At 41.9% G+C, this 22,976-nt stretch overlaps 1 protein-coding gene and 1 long non-coding RNA gene across 10 annotated transcripts in view; both read right to left on the reverse strand.

Moving 5' to 3' along the window:
- LOC148390571 (uncharacterized) overlaps nt 1–5,047 on the reverse strand; it is a 75,270-nt gene extending 70,223 nt beyond the window's left edge. For 4 of the 5 annotated variants that reach the window (XR_015861303.1, XR_015861302.1, XR_015861300.1 and 1 more), the window contains exon 1: nt 4,556–5,047. This is a non-coding gene — a long non-coding RNA (uncharacterized LOC148390571). The remainder of the gene's footprint in view (nt 1–4,555) is intronic. The other variant, XR_015861299.1, reaches the window with a different exon arrangement.
- A 299-nt stretch (nt 5,048–5,346) lies between these two features.
- Nucleotides 5,347–22,364, reverse strand: tfeb (transcription factor EB). 5 transcript variants are annotated; one of them, XM_088389846.1, is made up of 12 exons: nt 22,139–22,364; nt 15,710–15,781; nt 12,960–13,064; nt 12,656–12,823; nt 12,378–12,476; nt 12,100–12,288; nt 11,377–11,466; nt 8,857–8,974; nt 8,676–8,732; nt 8,239–8,312; nt 7,811–7,969; nt 5,347–7,746 (listed from the first exon to the last, which is right to left on the reverse strand). In XM_088389846.1, the coding sequence occupies exons 3-12, from the start codon at nt 12,987–12,989 to the stop codon at nt 7,177–7,179; spliced, it is 1,554 nt and encodes a 517-aa protein (XP_088245972.1). In that variant the 5' UTR covers nt 12,990–13,064; nt 15,710–15,781; nt 22,139–22,364; the 3' UTR covers nt 5,347–7,176. The 5 variants fall into 5 exon arrangements, with proteins under 5 accessions (XP_088245972.1, XP_088245971.1, XP_088245973.1 ...); XM_088389845.1 differs by lacking the exon at nt 22,139–22,364 and adding an exon at nt 17,084–17,382; XM_088389847.1 differs by lacking the exon at nt 22,139–22,364 and adding an exon at nt 17,084–17,381 and having other exon boundaries at nt 8,676–8,726.
- Between the last annotated feature and the right edge of the window lie 612 nt (nt 22,365–22,976).

Genomic DNA, 22,976 nt, shown 5'->3' on the forward strand with positions numbered 1-22,976 from the left:
TGATTTTGATACATGTAGATCCAATATGCAAGAGAAACTGACCCGAGACATTCAATGTCTACCCTAGTGTAGGAATTTCTATAATCCATGAAACATTCAATTTCAACTGTTGAGTTGGAACTAATCTCAGCTGACTTTGGGCAAGGGATGGGGTCAACCCTTGGAACTTGTCACCAACTAATCACAGTTGTAAAGACAACCATTTAGATTCACATAGGGACTTATGATTAAATTTGAATAATTAAAACCGCCAACTCCGATCATAAGGGCCCAAGCAAAAATTTGAACAGGTGTCCCAATACCACAAAATGTTTATGTGAACTGGTGTAAAAGTGTGTGTGATCTCCAAGCGCACACAAGAAGAGAAAGTTTTCTTATTAGTGGAGAAAGTGGGGAAATAGCAGTCAGCTAAGTCGGCGTCTATCTCGACTCCCCAGTGTACTCTCAGTCTTCACTAACTCTGACTGAAGTTCAGAGGGGTTAGGTGGTATACTCAGGAGGGGGGGAGACAAAAGGGAGGAGGCGGAAGGAGGGGGGTTAAGTAGGATTGGAACAGTGGCAGTTTTAAAACACAACTTTAAATCTCCACCTACGAGAGGATAGGATGGGGGGGGACAATGGCGTCATGTGGCGCGTCGTTATCTTCGGGGAGACGGCGGTATGAGACTAAAGAAGAAGCTTGAAGAAGGGCATAAATGTGATAACAGCTGTAGGCTGTATAAACCTCTTCTCATGGAGTGATGCGGATAAAAAATAAAAAATAAAAATCTAATCTTTGCGACCTTCACATCATAAGTTCACTGAAACATACTCTTACTCACAATCTCAACATTGCAATTGAATTTGCAAGATGAATGAATGAGTGGCCGGCGGGGAGAAACAAACAGCAACAGAACAAATAGATGTTAATAAGGAGCTTACAGGCTAGAATAAATCCTGTGTGCCACACCATTAGCTTACACTCTTCCATCAAGGACAACGAAATTAGCCATCATTTAGCCAGTCTTTGTCTCGTACATAAATTTATTGGCGGAAGAAGGCTGCAATCAGGAAAAGGTGCGGTAAGAATACATCTTTCTCAACAGCCGCAGAAAAGATGGAGTCTGTAACCTTCAAAAGGAGACAAATTCTGCCAGATGCATTATTTATCTTCATAATGACGAGCTGAAATTAGCAGCCGGCACAAAACTAAAATGATGGCGGTGTATTTGTGTTCCCTCATTGATCATTCGAACAAATCAAGCTGGATGAATACGATGACTTGCTTTTACAGAGGATGATACTTTTCTTCCTAGCAACATATATTAACATATTTGTAACCTTTACTGAGCCAAGACATATCATGTTTTACAGAAGAAAAACAATAAAAGTCAAAACGGTTCTTTCTGCCATCTTGTAAAAGTGCATTAAATTTTTCTGATTATCACTGTTATGTTGCTGGCATAGCTAGATAAACAAATCATCTGGATGGGGACAAATAAATAGCTCAAACTGGATCATTTGCTGTGCTACACCTTTTCATCATTCCCTACACATTAATTTGTCAAAGGATCAAGAGGCCTCCACAAATTCTTCTAAACAAAACTCATCTAAGCAGGCCTTGCTTGAGGTTCTGGGACACAAAACGGACTTCACTAAATTGCTCCCAAAGAACTGTCCAAAATGTTTTTGGGAATGATGAAGATTTAAATTCTCAAGAGAACGGACTAATTATAAATGTTTGTCAATTGCTGTCACAACAACCACAACGTTAATCACGCCTCGTTTATCAGCTCCTCAATGGGGTTGGCTTCTGTTGTGGACCACTAACGCCCCCTACTGGGTATAAAGAGTAAAACACTATGGTACAAACTCGAGAATGCATGGAGTTCATTTTGGTGCAAAAAAAAAAAAGCTATGCAAAGAGAAGATATATATTCGCTTCAATTTTCAGCACCGGATAGCTCCCTTAACATGTCAGCACACGTCAGCTCACTAAACAAGGAGAAGAGACTGACTCTGACCACTAACCACTATCAGAACGGCTCATCTCATCACCTGCACACACATGAAAAGAGCAACCCTTTCCTTAGCCACTTTTAATGACGGGGACATTATTCATCTCTCCAGCCAATTTGAGTTCCTTTTTCTTTCAGCAATGGAAGCACCGGAGGTTGAGGGGAGTCAGTGAAGAGTATTAAATATGTAGAAGAAGATGGACAAAAGGAGCGGCAGAATAAAGAGGGCAGCGGAGGTGGGAATGAAGAAGGACGGGAGATGTGCGGCGTTGGTGTCGAGGTAGTTACAGTGAGAGAATGTCAAGACGGCAGAAAGAAAAGAGAAGACGCTTCGCCTCTGTGACGGGTGGCTTCATGTGCTCTCAGTTTTGACCTTTCAAAAAAGGACACTTCTTCTTCCACATTTAAATGTAGACCCGATGAAGCTCAAATGAGGAGGGCTCAAAAGTGACAATGGCAAATGTGGAACGGCCAAGGTTGAACGCAATGCAAGAAATTCACATGAAAAAATTTAAACATTTTGTGCCAAGGAAGTGAGTGATTGAGCTCAGAGTTTCATTTAGACAAAAATAGTGCTTTGATGACTCTTTTGCAGCATCTTAGTGTCAAGGAACTATGTTGATGTGAGTTGAAGAGTTTAATTGAGACAAAAATAACAATTTGCTGTCATCTGGTGGCACTTCCAGGCAATTCTAAACCTTTTTAGGGATTTCAAAGATTCACTAACTAAACTGGCGAATCGTGCCATGTCATGCATGACGGCAGTTTGACCCTAGGAGGTTTCACGCTACTTCATTTGAATTTAAAACTTCCGCAGCAATTAACCAACCATGGAAACTTCAATCCAACATTGGTGATGAAGGATGGCTCTCAAATCAATTTTGCGTCACTTTCTTTGGCTACATGACAATGTTCGGTCGAGAAGCCATAAATCGTGTCTCCAATCTTCATCAATTATTTTTTTTTGTTGCCCAGGAGAATCTTCCCAATGCGGGGGAGATCGTAAAACTGGCCTTGATTGACGGCAACTTAATGGAGGAGGATGAATCAATGAGTAATATCAGCATAGCAACACACATAAACCTCTATCAACTTCACAATGTCACTCATAAAAGTTTGCTTTACATCCCTTAAGACTAAAAAGAGATAAATCCATCAAAAAAAAAAGTCTTCCCAGTTTTTATAGTCCTCCTTTCCTTCCTTTCATCAATCCTCCTCATCTCCATTTTGATGTGTGTCTATTAGCAGGAGGTGAGGCCTTGCCTGCTCTCACATCCAGGGGCTAAATTAGCTCAATCAGCCCCCTTTCACCTCTCTCGCTTGGGCTTCCAGCAAAGTGACACACTGCTCCCCTGAGAAGAAAGGCGGGAGGGAGAAAGGGAGGTGGAGGAAGAAACACCAAGCCCAGTGGCCAGAGGAAGACGACTGAGCAAATGTTGGAGGGATGAAGAATTTTAATTTTGTGATGCTAAAACCTCCTGGAGGCCAAGGCATTAGAAAATGACATTTTCAACCATTTGCTGCAAGCGTAGGACCACACACACACACACACTCACCGAGTGCAACTAGAGTGCCAACGTCTCTTAAGTTGCTCCTTCATGTTTGATTTGTCTCAACCTTTCCCCTCGCCTCTTCTTACTAAACAGCCTCCCAAGTATCAATGGAAGTGCAAGGCAGGCACTTCTGCCACAAGTAATAGCGGCGTGTGAATGTGTGTGTGCCGGAGGGAGATCGGAGGTGGTGATCGGAGTGAGCCATAAGATCTACTCCGCGCGGCTCTACAGGGATTTATTAGACCGGGGAGTACATTAGCATCATAAAGACCCTGGAGAATGGGCTTGCGGATGGGCTGCACACACGACACTCACATGCTCTCAGTGCAGCCGTGTGTGTGTGTGTGTGTGTCTATGTGAGGATTAGAAATAAGATTACCTCTATTTAAGTTAAGAAGGACTATTAAATAGTTTATGGTTCATCCTGAAGAAGACTTGGACTAATACATCACAAGAAGATTGAGGGCAAAAGGGACAAAAGGTGGTGGAGGGGATGTAGCTTTTTTCTTTTGGAGGGTTCACTCACTGGTTGTGATGTCCTGCTGCAACATTTTTATTTTAACTGGTTGGCACAAAACATATTTACCGATACTTCAAACAATTTGGGGTGGTATATTCAAGCATTAATCACACTGTGCGCCTCAAAATAATTACTCTATAGTTCATGGTCTTCAACAAACCATAGACCTCTAGTGTCCCCTCGTGGATATTATTATAATGACATGAATCAGAAGGTCTAAAAATTGGTTTTTAGATACAAATGACTTTGCAAGCTCTTTGAAGTCATTTATAAGCTATTTTAAAATACCTAACACAAGTTAGCACTGAGTGCTGGCTCACTATTTGGCGAATTTACATTTTTGATATGCATTTATGTAAAATAACAGAATTTGAGTCTTATCTGTCGCTCTCAACCTGTGCACTGAACTGATTTACGATTAAACACACATCACAGTAAATCTTGTAGGAAAAAGAACAATGATACGAATCTGCAGCGTGCATTACCTTTCGTATAGTGGGCCTCGCTTAATGACGCTGAAGGTCTACATAATCCTGTTTGCAGCTTTTCTCAAAGACTGGAACAAAGTAAAAACGGGACAAATTGAAACGTCTTCCGATCAAAGTTAGCAAAGGGCCGATTTTTTTAAAATTAGTATTTCTCTCAACGATTAATCTGAGGGATTAATTTGTTTGAGAGTGTGGTCGGATTTATTTTTTTCCCTCAAAATAGACTGTCAAAATGAATTTGGGCCAAACCATGGTTGCACCTAAATTAGAGGCCAAAGAGCTGTGTATAGTATTTTTGTGTATCGGAAATCACAATTAGTAAGACGCAAAGGTGTGCAACAAACCGCAATGACGCATCCAAATAAAATTCGCCTCTTGCACTTTGTCTTCTTCTACCACGCATTACCTGCGGTGTTTTTTTTTTTTTTTTTTACCTGTAGCACTGTGCTACCACTCACAGGACAGTCTAGGTACTAAAAGAGACATCCAGTTTTGGGGACAAGTCTCATTGATCGAAGGTCGAGATGTATATTTGTAGGTCGACTTGAGTACACGACAGTATAAGAACAGTAAGGGTCTCTCACAAACCAAAAATAGTTAGGATGTTTGGAATAGAATAGAATAGAATAGAATAGAATAGAATAGAATAGAATAGAATAGAATAGAATAGAATAGAATAGAATAGAATAAATATGTGCGCTCCACTTCATGCCATGCGCACAAAAGAAAAACAGACACAAAGACGCATACTATGTCACCACACAAATAAAACAATTGAAGCAAATGAATGGATTCTGGTACAACATTTTTATAACATTTCAAATCAGGACATGCCCGCTGTGTATGTTGCGCAACATAGCGCCCTCTAGTGGAACAATTCTTTGGAGTGTTGGCAACGTTGTCAACAACAGTCAAACTGTGGTTGAAATGGGACGAGGCACACCTCCGGTGGAAAACAAACATGGTAAGGCATTCAGCACAAAGTTGAGGTGAAGTCAGTCTTGCAGTTTCCATGGAAACCACAGCTACAAAGAAAGGGAAAAGTAAAAGCACAGCAAAACTGACTTCCTGCTGACCAGAAACACTGGTAAACTTTACATTCACAATGTGAGAAATTTTAATTCAATCAGAATCACCTTTCATCAAATATTTGGCTTCAAAAGATAACAATAAGAACAATAAAAGCCCAATTGTGCATATTAAAAAAAGAAGAAAGAAAAAAAGGTATCAGACTACAAACCTTCCTTGTCAGTAAAAGTTCCCAAATGGCTCTTGGCTTCATCTCAAGTAATGCATGGGTGGCTTTAACTGGCTTGAAAGGTGACAGAATTGTTTTGGGTGGAAAAAAACAAAATAAAAATGCATTTAAAGAACACAAACAAAATATTTAAAAGCTGCTTATGGCATAAAACATCAAAATAAAAATAATCATTTCGTACAAAGTCAAAACAATAATATAGTTTCCAGTGCTTTGGGGAATAGAATAAACAACAAGCTACAATAAAGACGCTATAATTAGGGATGGGCATAAAAGTTGTCGTGATCATGAATTTGGTCGATTGTGTGGAATTGATTGTTGACTTGTTGCATCTTGAAGCTTTTGACACAATATAGAGTGCACAACTTGGCTACAACCAGCAAAAGTGTAGGAACAACATGACATCGCTGTGCCATGGAAAAATGAGTTGTGAACATTCACAGAGCAATTCTCCATCCCCAAAAAGAACAAAGAATCTTTTAAGTGAGCGTTCACCGTCAATCAAACAAATGTAGACAAATGCCCATCCCTATTTAGAATCCAAAATATCCCCAACGAGATTTCTTTCCCATCCATAATGCCAGAATGCTCAGGCTGCCATGATAACAAAATGGACCAAAAAGGATGTCCTTTGTGTAAGTGTGTGTGCACGAGTGCGTGTGGGTAATGGGGATCTCACATCTGTGTTTACTGAACACCTTTGTGTGTATGAAGCAAATGTGATCTGTATTGCAAAGCCACCCAGTGTGAGGGCCAGTACCACCTAAAAAAGTTCCCATCAGCACTTATATTTAACTTGACCCTGCTTGTAAATTCTCTTACAATACCTGAGTATGAAGGCGGCGTAGAATGTGGCACTTGTGGATGTGTGAGTTGACAAAAAAAGGACACCGAAAGTGAAGATTAAAAAAGCCACACCCGTAAAGCCCACAATGTAAATGTCGACATGGCCACTTTAAGGACGCGCTAAGATTAGCATGTTCGCGACGGCCGCTGGCTGACAACAACCCGATAGTGCTCATCGTGATGACAAAATGGGGGTCAAGGTTTTCATCCTGTGGATAAAAATGACTACCACCTTCCTAAAAACAACATGCTGTAGAATTTTCTGATATCAGTATTTGTTATGTTTCATCTGCTTCTTGAGTTTTGTGATCGTTTTCGTCATTTATTGGGTACATTGTGAGACTGGTGCTTAATGAGTTCCAGTCATTGTGATGATTTTCTTTTTATGCTGTTTAGAGTGGTACCAACACCCCGTTTTTTCTCAAAGCATGTGCTTGCAGGAGAGCGCGTGTGTGTATGTGCGTGCGTGTGTGTTTGCGTGTGTGTTTACATGTGTGTGTGCGCGTGCATGTGCCTACAATATATCACCATCCTCTATGCTGAAACTGGATCTGCGACTGGAGTCGACAGAGGCCTCCGGGGACATCGTGGAGAGCAGAGGGTCGCCGCCGATGGGGGACAGGGGCTCATCCATCATAAGGAAGCCCATATCGCTTCTACGGCTTTGCACATCCAGTCCTCCCAGATCGCCCAGCCCCGACATGGCGTCCGAGAACGCCGACATCCCGTCGCACAAGTCCAGCGACTGGGCAAAGTCAAAGGGCTGGGAGCTGCCTACGGCCGGGTACTGGATGGGCGGCTGGGGCTGGAGGTGCTGCGGGAGCATGGCCAGCTGCCTGGGCTGCTGAAGCTGAGCCTGGCTTTGAGGGTGCAGGTGGTTCTGCGGGAGGAAGTGATGCTGCTGGGGTGGGGGCGGAGCCTGACTCTGGTTTAGCTGGTGGTGGGGGGCTTGTGTCTGAGTGTGGGAAAGGTTCTCCTCAGGGCTGGTCTCTTGTTTTATATATGGGGCCATCAAGTCACCCGGGTTCAAGCCAGATGGAGAGTTGCTGGGTAAGCCATGCATATGAGCTTGCATCTCCAACTCCTGTTAACGCCATCAGTATTAATTATACTGCGTACAGTGTCGGGAATAGAAATGAGCAAATTACCTGAATGCGAAGCATCAACTGTTTGTTGGCCATTTCCATCCTTCTGAAGTTCGTCTCCACCTCTCTGGTCCTCTGAACATCCTTCTGCATACGTTTGATGTAGTCCACCGACGCTCTTAGGATGGTTCCCTTGTTCCAGCGAACATCGCTATGACACCCGTAGACGCAAAGTAAATGTTGAAATAGCTTCCAGCGCTATTGTAATGTAGTGCCTGAAACTATTTTATTTCATCAAGTAACCGGGCTTGTAAAATGATGATTATCTTTAATTAAGTTAACCACATGTGATTAACCTCAAACATTATCTAGCTTAAAGAGAAACGGACAAACATTTAATTGCTCTTCTAAAGATATTTTTCTACTTTACGCTAATTACAACACAGGCAACCCCCCCCTTCCCCTCATATTATAGCAAAACCTACTTACAGATCATTGGTTTTGGGAATCATTGTGCCAAGCTCTTTAATACGATCATTGATGTTGAACCGCCGTCTCCTTTCAACTGCAAATGAATGAACAAAAGAAGGAAAGACAAAAGAGGATGACTAAAAAGACACAATGGAGAAAAAGAAAGGATTACCAAGAGAGAGTCACACTTGTAAACAGATACACATTTGCCTGTAATCACATAAGCTCACACAGTCATGGGTAATTAAATGTTGTTCAGTGCCAGAGCAGCAAAAAATAAAAAATATGGCTTATCCATTCACCCATTCATTGCACTATGTCTGCTAAATCAGCAAAACTGGATATATAACTGTACAACATTATAGTTTATGTCCGTGCGCATGTGTGTGGAAACTTATGCAATGCACAAAATAACAAGATTATTACATTTGGGGAGCTGGAATCGGGAAAAACTTACTGAGATTGTGGTTGTCTTTCTTTTGTCTCTCCTTGGCCAGAGCTCGGGCTTCTGTGTCTTTGCAACAACAAAAAGTCATCAACGAGTGGCTGACACAAACACTATATGAGATAGATAGGTCTATCTTGCTCGCAGAGAAAAATCATTTATATTCATAAACTTGCATGTAAAACGAACGCACCTGAAATTTCCCGTTTGACGGTCAAGTTGGCAGGGCAGGAATTGCTGGTCATTGCAATGGCCGGCCCCTTCATCCCTGGACCCGTGTACACATCCAGGTGGCTGCTGGACAGAGGGAGCTGAGGAAACATAATCGAAACAATCATGAAAAAACATAATGTCAGAAATCCTTCGTAAATGCACTGTCGCATCAGGTCAATCGCGAAAATAGGAAAGTCAAACACGGGTCATACGAGCGTAACTCCAGGTTATTTCTCTATGGCTCCGAAGCGACTCATTTACAGCCAAACATCCCGGTTTAAGTACCTTTATAAAGTCAGTGTCCATGTTTAGTGTGCTGTAAAGAAGAGACCATGCCATAATATCACACCTTAAGAACTCCCTGACAAGCAACCAGCAATGATTGACTGCCATCCTCTGGCCAGTATCTTATCTGCCTCGCTGCCTTTATTCTCTCCTCAACACTGTGAGGAGACACCCCCCCTCCCAAACGCTCATAAAGGTCGCAACACTAACGCTGCGATGGAGGAACCAAAAGACCCCATTTTATTTGAATCGATTCATCTATTGATTTATTTCTTAATGTCTTGTTGCCTATTGCGTTTTACACCCTGGCCTGGGGGCATATAGGGCAGCGCTAATGAGGCCTGCAAGATAACGAAGTCAAAAGGAAGCGATAGCTTATCGAGTGGCTACTGTGCGAGCTCGCACATCATAACATCACCCGCGTGCACAAACACACACAAACACAAATTCCTCTGCATGCAAATTACAGGAGGTGAAATAGAAAAAAAAGATGAAATTAAGCAGTGACCAATCAAACTCCAGATTCCAGAAATTGTATTGAAAAGGGGCACTACATGGATCAGTGTTTCAGTGTACTGGTTTTAACATCCAGCCCAGAGCAACTTCCTCGTATTCAGTGGTTTTCATGTTTCATGGCTCTTACTAAAGTTTGAGATTCCAAGAATTCCAAATGTATGCCTCTTTAATCCCCATCAGGATTAGCAGGTGATTCAGAGGTTCACCAGTTAAAAGAATATAAAATAATTAAAAAAAAAACTTTTTTATCCAATTGCATTTATATATGTACAGTATATAATAAATAAATATATATATATATAGAGAGAGAGAGAGAGAGAGCGAGAGAGAGATACACATATGCACACACACACACACGCACACACGCACACTTGCATAGACACACGTCCGCACACATTCTTACATAGTCTTTATCTGTTTGCAGAAATTCATTGAGTGCACGGGTTTCACCCCCACTAGACACATCAGTGTTGAACAGTGGCAATCAATCTATCACTGTGACGTTAGATTACACAAATGCACACAGACAAATGTGGCTCGCGCAGATTAAACCGATTTAGGTCAAAGGAATTTTCAACCACCAAAAACTTTATCGTGGGATTAAATCAAACCCAAAAACGCCTTCCACCCCCACATTCTGAGCGTAATCAGCAGCCTGAGGCCGGTAATTAGAGACGTTGGTCTCAAACGTCTTCTCTCACCACGAGCGCCGACAAACTCCATCGCAACAGTTCAAATCAATATCTTACCAACTGAATTTGTTCTCCTTCAATAACTTCCACAATGGCATATGTCGTACTCATCTCCTTCATCCTCTAATCCGCCGGCAAGGTCGGAGGGATCCTTCCTCCTCGCTACAAGGCAGACTGTGTCGGAACACTACCTCAGCAGCACTGATCCAATTTACGTGGAGATACTCCTCTCCCCACCACCAAACATGAGTGAACTTTCCCCTAACTGGACTTTCAGCCTGTTTTCCTTTTGCACAGATTGCCCCCCCCCCCCCCCCCCCCCTTCTCCTCCTCCTCCTCCTCTCCCGCTTTTCCAAATATCTTGTGAACAAGTTGAACCCTAACTGCTGGCAGTTTAATTGTTAATTCTAATTCGCCCCACCCCCCCAGTTTTCAATTGACATGTTTTTGTTGGCGTGTATAACCTTGCTCAACACGTTACAATCAATATGACTGTTTTGTGTTTACACAAGAAAATGCTTGTGCCATCTCAAATTGTTGTTTGGGTCTGGACACAAAATATAAAAGTCAAATTTAAGTTGCAATGATTAAAATTACATTTTCATGTAACAAAAAAAAATAAAACAATATATACAAGACACCATATGGGACAAAATTATAAATGGAAAAATACTCAAATGGATTCATTTGTTGTTGTTGTGTAGTAATTTGGGATAGTTGCATAAAAATTCAAATAATAATAAACATTAAGATTCTTTAATTTTAATGGAATTATTATAATTTAATTATTATGCATACAGGACAATAACATTGAATCTCTGAATGTTTAAAGGATTCCAGTCTAAGATTTTTTTTTGTCCAGATGCAAGGACATTTCCAAGGAGGGGCTGAAGAATGAAAATTCTGAGAAAACTAATGGTTGTAGATGAACTCAGCACTAATTGATGAATGCGATAAGATATGTCATTCAGACTCATCATTCACTAGTTAGTTTTGGGCCGACTTACTGTGTTAGGCATCTGGACGGGGTCTATGTAAGCCTGAATATCATCGTAACTGGACTGCATGCTGATGATGTCATCAATGACCTCATCCATCTGGAAAAAAAAGGTGGGACAACCTATGTGAGTATCATTACAGCCTGTAACGGTCTAACTTTAGACAAGTCCTGCATCGGAGCCATGTTTGTAACGCTCTTATACTAAAGTCCTTCAGTCCCGTTGACATGTTGAGGTGAACTCACCTGCGGGCGCATGTTTCATTCTAGAGTCGACTTCAAAGATGACTTCTCCAAAGAGGTTAACTGCTTAGACTATTTGCTCTCAGTGAGACTGACAAAACAGAAGCCAAAAGTTCCGCTAAGAGAGAATTTGGTCAAAGTCTGCCAGGTTCAAAGGGCCTTGGCATACTAAACTGTCACTTGTTAAGTCGTAATTGCCGCTACAAGGCCATAATGGAGCATTTAAAGTTAAAAAAAAGACAGTGTCAGTTAGTCAACACGTTTATTCACCTACTGTGCGCACGACACAAACGGAATGCCGCTTCAGCTTACCAATGAAATCATTACGAGGAGTCAGTAAAATGTGACGATAATGGGGATAATATTCAATCCTCGTAATGTTATATGTATGCAATAAAGTCATTTTTCAGTGGTATTTGTGAATGACACTATTTGACACGACCAACAACAAATGACTACAAGCTTACGCAACATTCTCGCCCCTTCCCACCTCTTGCTCAGGGTTGGATCCAATGTTGAGCATGGCCATGGGGCTGTTGGGTGCACTATTGCCAGTCATGAGCTGCTCGGTGCGCCTGTGTGGAGAGTGGAGCGGTGGCGGTAGAGACGCCGAACCCCCAGTGGGGCCAATGGCCGCAGGGGGAGACGGCGGCATCGGACCCGCTACGGCGTGAACCATCTTGAGACGGAGAGAACAACAAGAGTGGATGAGCAACTTCCTTTATACGTAGCTTTGTAATATTATTTATGATGATGACTGAGAGATACCTGTTTGGTGGCAAAGGTCGTGGAGAGGTACTCTTTCACCTGCTGCCTCTGAGACTGACGGATGTGGTAGTCTGTGGGATTCTCAAGGTGGGTCTGGACCTGGAAAGTAAAGGAAAGTCTCTTTTTGATCAATGTTGATTGGATTGGCAAATGCAGAGTGACTAAGCAGCAAAATCGCAAGCAAGCAGAACCTTTTGATTTTTAACAGTTATGGTATTACTGCTAGCTGATGTACAGTATCTTTGATGAAAATGATCATATGCTGCAGTCCTACTGACCTTAAGAACTTCCACGGGCACCTGCATGCTTTGGTAATTCTGGGGGGTACTAATGGCTGCAGTGGGGGCAGACGGTCCGGCCATGCGGCGTTGCATGTGGTGCAGGGCCGCATTTTGCTGCTGTTGCCGCTCACGCTGCTCCTCCTGCTGCAGCTGGTCTCGCATCAGCTGAGGAAGTAGATATGTACAATCACCGAGATCGAAATCATTGATAACATGCTAATTTACTAACTGAGCCATTCTTTGAGTTTGTTCCAATGGAAAACAACAACAATGGGTGACGGACGACGGTCGTGTCTTTTACCTGCATACGCAAACCGATGCGTGAGGCCATTGCTGGGGGGCGAGGGGGCAGGGGAGGGCGAGACGAAGTCAACGCACCGCAGTCCAGTCCGAGAGGTAGATGAAGCTGTGAGGACATGCAGGGTGAAAAAAACGGGGTAATTTCCAATGCAGCTGTGTAGGTTGGATGGCAATAGTAGCGTGTAGTAAAAACCACGGCTTTATTCATTTGACAAAGCAATCCATAAGGGATTGTGTTTAAACAAAAGAGATCATTAACAACAAAGTGTTTGTTGACACGCACCCACCCCCACACAGCAAATCGCGTGGCATCGGGTGTGACCAAGAAAGTTTCACTTCCTTTTCCCCCCCAACTTCCCCCTGCCCCCAAGAATGATTAATAATTTCCCCAGCAGTGTGCCGTTATTGCCGGTCAGCACATCTTCTGCACACTTCTGAAGTTCAAATATGAGCTCTTGCAGCTTCCTGTCCTTGTGCCTTTTCTCCAGGTATACCTGCTTCTTACCACATTCCAAAAACCTGCTTGTTAGATTCAATGAAGACTTTCTCAACTTTGAGTAGATGTGCCTCTAAGTGTGGTTGATGATGATTGCAAACATGCTCATGTGAGCAAAGGGGTGATGGGGAGCACCCTGACCTCTTTAAAGCACCTCCTTCTGTTGTCTCTCACGCATAGTCTTGCAACATGCAGAGACAAACACTAAGTGGGGACTCCCAGTTCCCCTTCTGCAATGACATGTGTTCATATTTGGCATGACAAAGCCCGGCTGGAGTCAACACACGGTGTGCTGGGAAGTGACTAATGGTTTCGTTTTCCTTGTCTCTGTGTTGTTTTGACATCCACAGAAGCAGTCACATGAGGTTCTAAACCACCAATCAGAGCCAGACTCAAACATTGGACGTCCGCGGTCACGAAGAGGCGAAAGACAGGGAGAAAGACAGGGAGAAACGGGACAAAGACAGAGAGAAAAGGTCATTGTGTGTGAGGTACAATAAGAATGGCAGCTCCTATTGAGAAAGGCTGAAGCTGCCTGTTGTCCGAAGTGTACATTTCAGCACCAGAGGGGGCATACACTGCCCGCTTTGTGCCTTCACCCACATGAAGGCAGATCGACAAATTGAAACGCATTCAAAAACAAATGATGAAATTGAAAAAAAAAAAAATATATATATATATATATATATATATATATATATATATATATATATATATATATATATATATATAAGCCCTAGGGCTTCAAAGTAGGGTTTCATACTAGAGTTAGGGTTTCAAAGTAGGGTTATATATCGATCGATATAAGCCCTAGGGCTTCAAAGTAGGGTTTCATACTAGAGTTAGGGTTTCAAAGTAGGGTTATATATCGATCGATCGACAGACAGACAGACAGACAGACAGACAGACAGACAGACAGACAGACAGACAGACAGACAGACAGACAGACAGACAGACAGATAGATAGATATAGATATAGATATAGATATAGATTTTTTTATAGAAATTATGTATTTGTGCACACATATGTAACAAATAAAATAAAAAAAATCTAAACGATGGTTTTCATTTGACACAAAACTGAAGAACAGGATAACAAGACAAAGAGAAACAATTACGCCGTAGAGGAAAAGAAGCCCAAGGCCTTATATGTAATCCAAATGCTGTCCAACATACATTATGTAACTCATGTTCATCTTCCAACCCTGACTTGTAGCGTCGTAGTCGCGCACACACACAAGTGGGCTCTCACTTCCTTATCTCATATGGTGACACACGGCTACCAGGCAGTAAAACATCCTACGCAGGCCTTCCCATTGCCAAGCATTCACCGGGGGAAGCAGGCATCTGTGACGCAGCACAGGGACAGTAGGACTATTGTGTGGCCGACGCTGTGATGTCACAGGCCCCGGTACTTCAAACACTGAGTGCCAGTGGGACGACGCGGAAGGGAGGAAGCCGGGCACAGAGGTCAACGTGACAGATTAGTCGCCAACATGCGTGTCAACAGAGGTGTGCAGACCATGGACGCCTTTGAGGCATTGACATACCTGATAAGGAGCGCTTTTCGCCCATCAAACCAATACATGACATGTATTTGAAAGTGTGCACAGACACACACTTGGGGGCAGTGTGGGGCCGTAGCACCTGTGCTCACAGATATGGTGTTAATGTGGGTGTGTATTTTTAGACGTGTGCTATGCCAATGAAGGACTTTTGGCAGCCAAAGGCATAGGGATAAAAAGAATGAGTGTGTAGATACTAACACACACCAAGGCGGAATCTCTCGAAAGACGCACGAGCAGCAGACATTAAACTCAATTGTAAAAGTATACAATCATCAAAATTGACAAGTCGTTTCAGAGAATGACAAAAAGGCTCCCAGAAAAGATAACGGCAGCCAATGAGCTTCATTGCACACAGACACACAATCACAATATTTCTCTGTTCTCCTTTTCAAGAACACATCGCAATGTTTCTTTGAAACATGCATTCGTCTCGTCTCTGTTTGGCTTGAAATGACCCTCGGAGCACAAACACAAAATGTCTTCAGTTACCGGTTATGTTTGGTAAGATTATCTGACTCGACTGGCACGGCAAATATGACTTCACAAACACAAACAGCCATAGCCCCTGGTGACAAGAACACACCAAACATTCTAGATGAAGACAGACAGGCACACACCTCATTATGTTCATGTTCACCACTTCACCATTAAATTTAACAAATATATATATATTGCAGACACATTTACCTTGTTTGAGAGGAAAAATTGTTTGCAAACAGGAGTGTGCTCCGCTTCTGCTGCTGATTACATGGCTTGAAGCTGAAGCGTGATGATGGCCATTATGGAGGACAGGGTTGATGGGATGAAACGAGAACAAAGAGAAAAAAGGACAGAAAAGATTTTCGGTTATAACATGGAAATGTATAAATAAGTCATTAATTTAATTTAATTTAATTTAATTTAATTTAATTTAATTCTACTTTATTTTATTTTATTTTATTTATATTTTTGTGCTTCCCCTGAAGTCCATCAGTGCCCTCCAGGTGAGGCACAACTCAAAACATGTACACTGAAAACAATTGGTATTAATAAAAGGATAGTAGAGCTGATGCAAGAGCACAGATTAGCAAAAAGCGAGGTCAACAAGTGACACGTTAACACTGGAAGCACCAAATTAATGGACTACGATTTTCAACTGGGTATCTACTGTCCACACACAGTATCAAGCTCTTCTAATAACGTATGAGTGATACATTTGTTGCAAAATGGCGCCTATGCCACAACAAATAGCTGCACACTTCCACATTCATTATCCAGATGAACATTTATGCTACGTAAGCAGCATTCCAAGGGCCAGCATAACAAAAAAATAAAATTAATCTACCAACATCAATCAGTGAATCGTATTGTCTGAATGCAAAACAAATGTCTATATTTAGTCCGCCACGGTTGAATGTGTAAACATTGGTCACCATGAAGGCACAGGAAAGACAAAGATGATCATCATCAACTAAACAAAGTGCATCACTTCCCTTTTCTTCCCTTCAGGTATCACAACTCCTACTTTTGTCAGAGATGAAGCAACTTCCTTCCAGACAACACAGTAAAACAAACACCATTTGTATACTTTTTATCCCCTTCCCTGATATTTTTTTTTAAAACCGGTAAGATTGGCATTGTATTTACTTTTTGACCAAGTGTATGATTTAAATGGAATTGTGTCCAATTTGAATCCTTAAAGAGGAAACAACTATTACTCGAGGCTAACCAAACTGGTTGGACAAAAATCATTTTGCGAACACCTTGCGCACAGGTATTTGCACTCAGATCTGTAGATACCCAACCTGCTTTTGCATGAACGCTCTTATCAACACATGTTGTACATTTGAGTATGACAAAATGTACAGTACAATATCTGGGGAAAAAAAAAAAAACACATTGGTCTCAGAGGGCAGGTTGACATATTCAAGTGAAAATCCAACACAATTTTATGTGTCCACCTAGCATTACCAAATAACAATGGATAACAGTATGGCAGTTTCAAAATGCCTGATTAACTTCTTGAGTAGCACAAAATCAACTTTCATGTCAACTACAGAATGTAGGATCTCAAATACTTACCGGCAACTCTCCAACTAGCTCCGAGTGAACACATCCATGTGAAAGCCTCTCCTCCACGTGCGGGCTTGCCGAGCCTCACAAACGACTGCTTACAAAAGCAAGTTGGGCGCTCGTGTCGCCACCCCTCCTTCAACTGGAGGAGTTACAGTCACGATTCATCATTTTCCCTCATCCCTCTCTCGAAACACTGGCTCAGCTTCCTCCTCCCACTCTTACTATTCCCCTAAATTAGTCTGATAGCTGGAGTCAACAACGGCAACAAGAGGAACCTTGTCTCGAGAATTCATTCCCTTCTTGCGACTCCAGAAACTTCAACTTCCCTTCCTTATGTGCATATGACATAATATATAGGACACGCCTCACATACGACGTGCATACAAAGACAAGCGATTCAGCAGATTTATTTAACGACACTTCCTGTTCACTTTAGAATTCAAATTGATTTTTTTAAGATAATAGTGGTCTTTAATGACAAAGGTGAAGTGATACGTCTGGTTTACAGAGCCTTGTATTCTGATTAGAATGAAACAGAGTAACTAAAGGGAATGAGGTGCTCTATATAGATAAAAAAAAAATCACAAATAAAAAGGTAGAATCGAAAAGAAATTCATTCGGGTTCACACTATAATCCTATGTCAAGTATATGGTTCAATCTGAATTTTATTTGTCTGGAAAATGGCTGTTTTAATTCACAGTGGCGCAAGGAGCCGGCAGATATAGATCATGTCACGTGTAAATAGTTGACCAGAGATCTTCAGTTTGATCAGAATAGCAAAAACAAATAGCACCAGTAACCAAACAAACTATGACGTCTTAATTGGACACACCATTTAAATCGTCACAGTGAAGGGTTGGAAAAGTATGAGAACTATTCGGGTTATGACTTCCCCAAGAAGTGTTTGAAATCAACTAACCTAGAGTTCAACTAACGTGACAAGACAAGGTGATGGTGAAAGCAACCCGTACCTATTAATTATTTGACATCTATAGCCGTCAATGGCAGTGAATGAGTCAAAACACAACAATATTGAATTAGACATCCACACATCTACGCAGGATGGCTAGCTGAGTGCCATGCTCATAAATACTGACAACACAACTGCACGTAACCTGCCCACGCCCATTAGTTCCCTTGAATGCACACAAACATGGGTATCAAAGTGCCTCACCACGAGAGATTGGCGCCTATCACAACAAAGACCAACATTTATAGGCCGGCCCGCATGGTTCAGCGGTACACGGCTGACAAACATGCCTTGTTTGTACACAAAGCAGTCATCAGCTGGGCCGGCTCCAGTTCTCATAGTGCCCGCAGTGTATTTACAGGGTTATTTTGGTCGAGGGGCAGGACCCCTCTCGGCTCTCGGTTTATTGGCTGGGAAACCTACATTCCTTTCAAGACCAGCCAATCCGAAAAAGAAAGCGGAGGCAGACAAATTACTCATAGGTGGAACAATGAAGCCATAAGAAGGACGTTTGAGTCTCTTTGGCAAATGGGTGCTTGCCCTGAGCAATTTCACCCACAACATCAGGATTTCATGCTGCATTAACCGTTATGATATTAACCGACGGTATCAATTCTAATTTCGTGGCTGTTTTACGGAAATTTCAGGGACACAAGAAATAAAAGGACTAATAAGAACACAGGCTCGTAATAAGTACCCAATTGATGTTTGCTGCCCAAAAATATTTTTCCTTCTCGTGTCCATTATTAACTGGCTATGTAAACAAATGGAGAACTATAAATGAGCCACAAATGAAGGAGACCACGCGCAAGAAGGAGCGAAGCCACCCTGCAGCATTTCTCTCTGCATGGCTGAGCGTCACAATGCACAGCAACATGGAATGGGAGGCATTTGTGAGATCAGTTGCCAGATAAGTCACACAAAATTAATGCCCGTCTCTCTCTCTGCTGCTGCTTTCTTCCTCCACCGTTTAGCGCAAACACACTGTTACACTCTTGAACCGTTAAAAAAACAAATAACTGAAACATTTGCATGCTAATCACAGACACAAAGCCTTTCAAAGCGTGGGGGTTTCTGACAAAAGGCATTTTTAAATGAATAAATTACTCATTCACAGAGTTACAGTTTTGAGGATTACTAACGGGTGATGCACGATCGCCATTTCCAGGAACTTGGTTTCATCGGCTTTTTGGTAATAGATAGTAAAGGGAAATGTGCTTTTGGGAGTTTGCAAACATATTTTTAAGGTTGTGTTAAACTTATAATCATATTAATATCTAGTATTGGAGTGCTCGTGTGGATTGGTGGGGGCCGAGGAATGTGCAGGCAAACTGCATGAACTTGTTTTCTTCGAAGTGTTGTGGAATAGGCCCGGATAGGGAGTACCGGAGGAGACCATCTCAAGGTCGGTGAGGAGCGAGAATAACAGCACGTCTATGAGACCGGCCTTCGAGGGGAAAACCCAACCGTCTGACCTCAGCGAAACCTGGACCGGGGAGGAGATGGCCATCGACCAATCATCTCACAATATTTTGCATGCTTTAATATTCATATTGTGTTTCTTTAAAACTGGGCAACCCGGAAGAATGTGTCGTCTTTTGGTGGTCACAAAAACGCACGAGTTTTAGTGTGAGGGACCCGGGACCCAGGCCTGTATTAGTGCGCTTTGTCAGGAATAAATAATTGGTAAATTTGGTCTAATTGATCTACTGGTCTTCTCTTTGACAGAACGAACTCGCAAAATTGTTAGGTGCGCCAGTGTGTGGATTAGGACATAGCAATTTATGTGTTAAGTGTTGATCGCAATTTGGAGTCAGATCAATAACTAGAATCCGTAACCTAACAATAGTAATGGGAAAGCCAATCATTACATCACAACCTGTTTTTTTTTTTAGAAACATGAGTGCTTTTCAGTGATGGCTTCCTATCAACATTCATTGGCCTTGTCATTTCAGTCATTGTAGACGATAAGTCTGGGACACATGATAAGTGAAACCAAGTATTTCCTGATCTAGCGACAAACACCCATGATTCATCAGTGGACCATTTGAAAAGAACTGATTCTGCTGGATTAGCTGTTAAGAAGAGACTGTCTTCAACTACTGTTAGTCAAAAACAGGAAAAATGTTGTTTTTTTCCCCCTGTTGATATCTGTTTGAGGAGACTCGGGAATGGCAGGGTAGCATATTTGGCATTTAGAGAAAATAAGTGCAGTTCTATATTGTGGGCCTTGAATTAAATTAAAGAGCAAGTCACAGACGACCCCTGCAGTTCATCCAAACAACAAGCCAGCTGCAAAATGTGTGTGTGTGTGCGTGTGTGTGCCCCTCAAATGTATCTCAGACTCCATCATCTCTCACACACACGAAAAAAAGAAAAAAAAAAAAGAAAACAGGTTGTGTAAGAGCGAAGCTACAGACTGCAAGTCAAAAGAGGATATGAGACAGTAGAAATGAGCTAAGATGGGGAAGTGGAGTCACACATTCAGCACATGCCCCAAAATATCCCACCCACACTCACCTCTGTTAGATCATGGGTCGTCTTGTCAAATATCACATGCCAAGCTGTCGTTACACGAGTGTCTAAGATGCACTCAATGTTTTGGTTCAGTAAAACCCCGTAAATAGCGGAGGCGCTTCCTCGCCACGGTCACGACGCGAAAGAAGACAGTCCCTATCCATATGGCGGACGGAGTTGTATTTACACACACCTGATGCTCTTTCACACTTGAGTACATCGGACTAAGCTGGCTTCTGTGTGTTTGCATGGATGCTTCTGTTTACTTGAGGAAAATTAGCCCCATCACCAACACTTACTGGCAAACACAAAGCCAATGAGGCTGAAATATGAGCACTCACACGCACACGCTTTTCTATATGTATTGCACACTTTTGACATGAGTCACATTATGAGCCAGTGCTTGGCAATGATACATACCGAAACATGTGAGTATGAGATGAAAGTAATGTAGTGCTGTTCGTATGCAAAGGGTTTGATGGAAGATTAAATTGCATTTGGCAAAAAGCTTCCATATTATAGAATTAGACTGTGTAGACTATTCTGTATTTAAACACTGCTTTCATCCATCTTTTTTTTTTTTTAACTCTACGGCATTCCACATATTAAGTGCGACTCCACTTTTGCCCTTGTTTTAAAGGAGAATGTCATGAGGACATTTCTTTCCTGGAAATAGATCTCAAATGGAAAAAAGCAAAAATGACATTTTCACCATAATGTTAAAACCGTATCGTATTCTCGGGAGTCTACAGTAGAGACTGGCAAAGATGTTCGCAGAGTTCAACAGTCACGGAACAAAGTGTAATGTCAAAAGTATTGTTGGTGTTAGGTCAGCACACATGAGCTGTTGAAGGCTGGATATAGTTGGACAACTGATGAACACCATGGGAATGCATTACAGATGACACATCATTCCAACTGATTTTTTTGAATTTGTCATGTTCAATCAATTGCAATCATTTCCAAGTTAAATCACCTCTAAAAATGTATCATACGAGTGATAACAACCAGGATGACAAATGATACCCCCACTATGGTTCGTGATTGAAGGCTTAAGCTAAAGAAGAGACCTGTGTGGTACCTTCAACATGTGATGTTGGCACCGTGCACAATTTACCATATGCTGAAGTACTGTTCTTGAATAGGCAATACAGTTAACGTATGTAGTCACAGCTTATACATAGCAACACAGCCCGGGGCTGAGGTGTTGTTACTGATACTGGCCTGGCTTCAGCTCAGAAATGGCAAGCGCGGCTGACTCTCAACGGGAGGGAGCAAGTCGAGCATTTTCACAAGACAAATTATCTACAATATTTTTATAACAACAGACTATCGCAATACATTTATATTATATTTCTAATTGTTTTTTTTAAATATGCAATGTCTGAAACTGAAGGGCAACTTAAAATTATTGAACTTTTCCATGCGCAAATTACATCCATAAAACGTGTTCTAAATACAAACGCAAGCCACAAAAAAAAACCTCAAATGTAAGGTAAAATACGCTTTGGTGGAGTTATGCTGGTAGTGGTGTTGTTTTAAAAGTGAAGTCTTGGTGAAATGTCACACTTACCAGCTCTGAAGGTCAGACGTTGCAGAGTAGCTTGGCAACAACTTCTCGAGTGCACTCCTCGGGGACGCAAAGTCTCCAGCACGAAAAAAAAGTGCTGAGTTTGACTAAGTAAACGCCTCCAAAATATTTATGTTTCTCGCCACTTCCACATGTTGCTACGCAGCGTGCAATGTTTTGACCGACGAGCTGTGGTGGCCTCTCGTCGCGTCTACTGTCACCTGTGCTGTCACCAATGGCATCGTTTGTGCGGGATTGTGGGTAATGGAGTTCTCACGAACAAGCAGCCGGAACTTACTATTATTAGATAGTGACGGGAGGTTTGTTGTCAACGCAATAGGTCATCCAACTAGAGTACTCGACCAAAAACAAAGACGCAACTTGGTTTATTTATCATTTATGGATTCAATTGTAGGTGCCCCTAACGTACGTACGTAATGTTTCCCTTTATAGGACTGCTAGGGGGAAAAAACATTTTTTTGCGTTTTATAGCATGCATTATTTCTCTATATAAGGTTCCACTTAAGGCTATTTAGACTCGGTGCTCATGAATGGGTGGCTTTTTGGGAAATATTGTGTGTTTTTATATTCAACGGACCGTGGTGTACATGTTGTTAGAAGCACATATTGTACTGATAACAAATTAGGTGTGTCTCGCTCGTTGGGAAACAGAAGATATGGAAATCGTGTGCGCTTGCAGTACCACGTGTTGCCACAAGAGGGGGGTATATCAACCAATTGGAGAGTAAATAGTTGATCCACAACTAAAGCACTCAATTGCCATCTACCATTTTTTTTGTCTGTACATGTCTACATTGCACATTATCAGATAGAGATGCCG

This window comes from Syngnathus floridae, chromosome 11 (genome assembly GCF_059516105.1).
Source record: "Syngnathus floridae isolate MCC-2025c chromosome 11, RoL_Sflo_1.0, whole genome shotgun sequence".
NCBI classification, from domain to species: Eukaryota; Metazoa; Chordata; class Actinopteri; order Syngnathiformes; family Syngnathidae; genus Syngnathus; species Syngnathus floridae.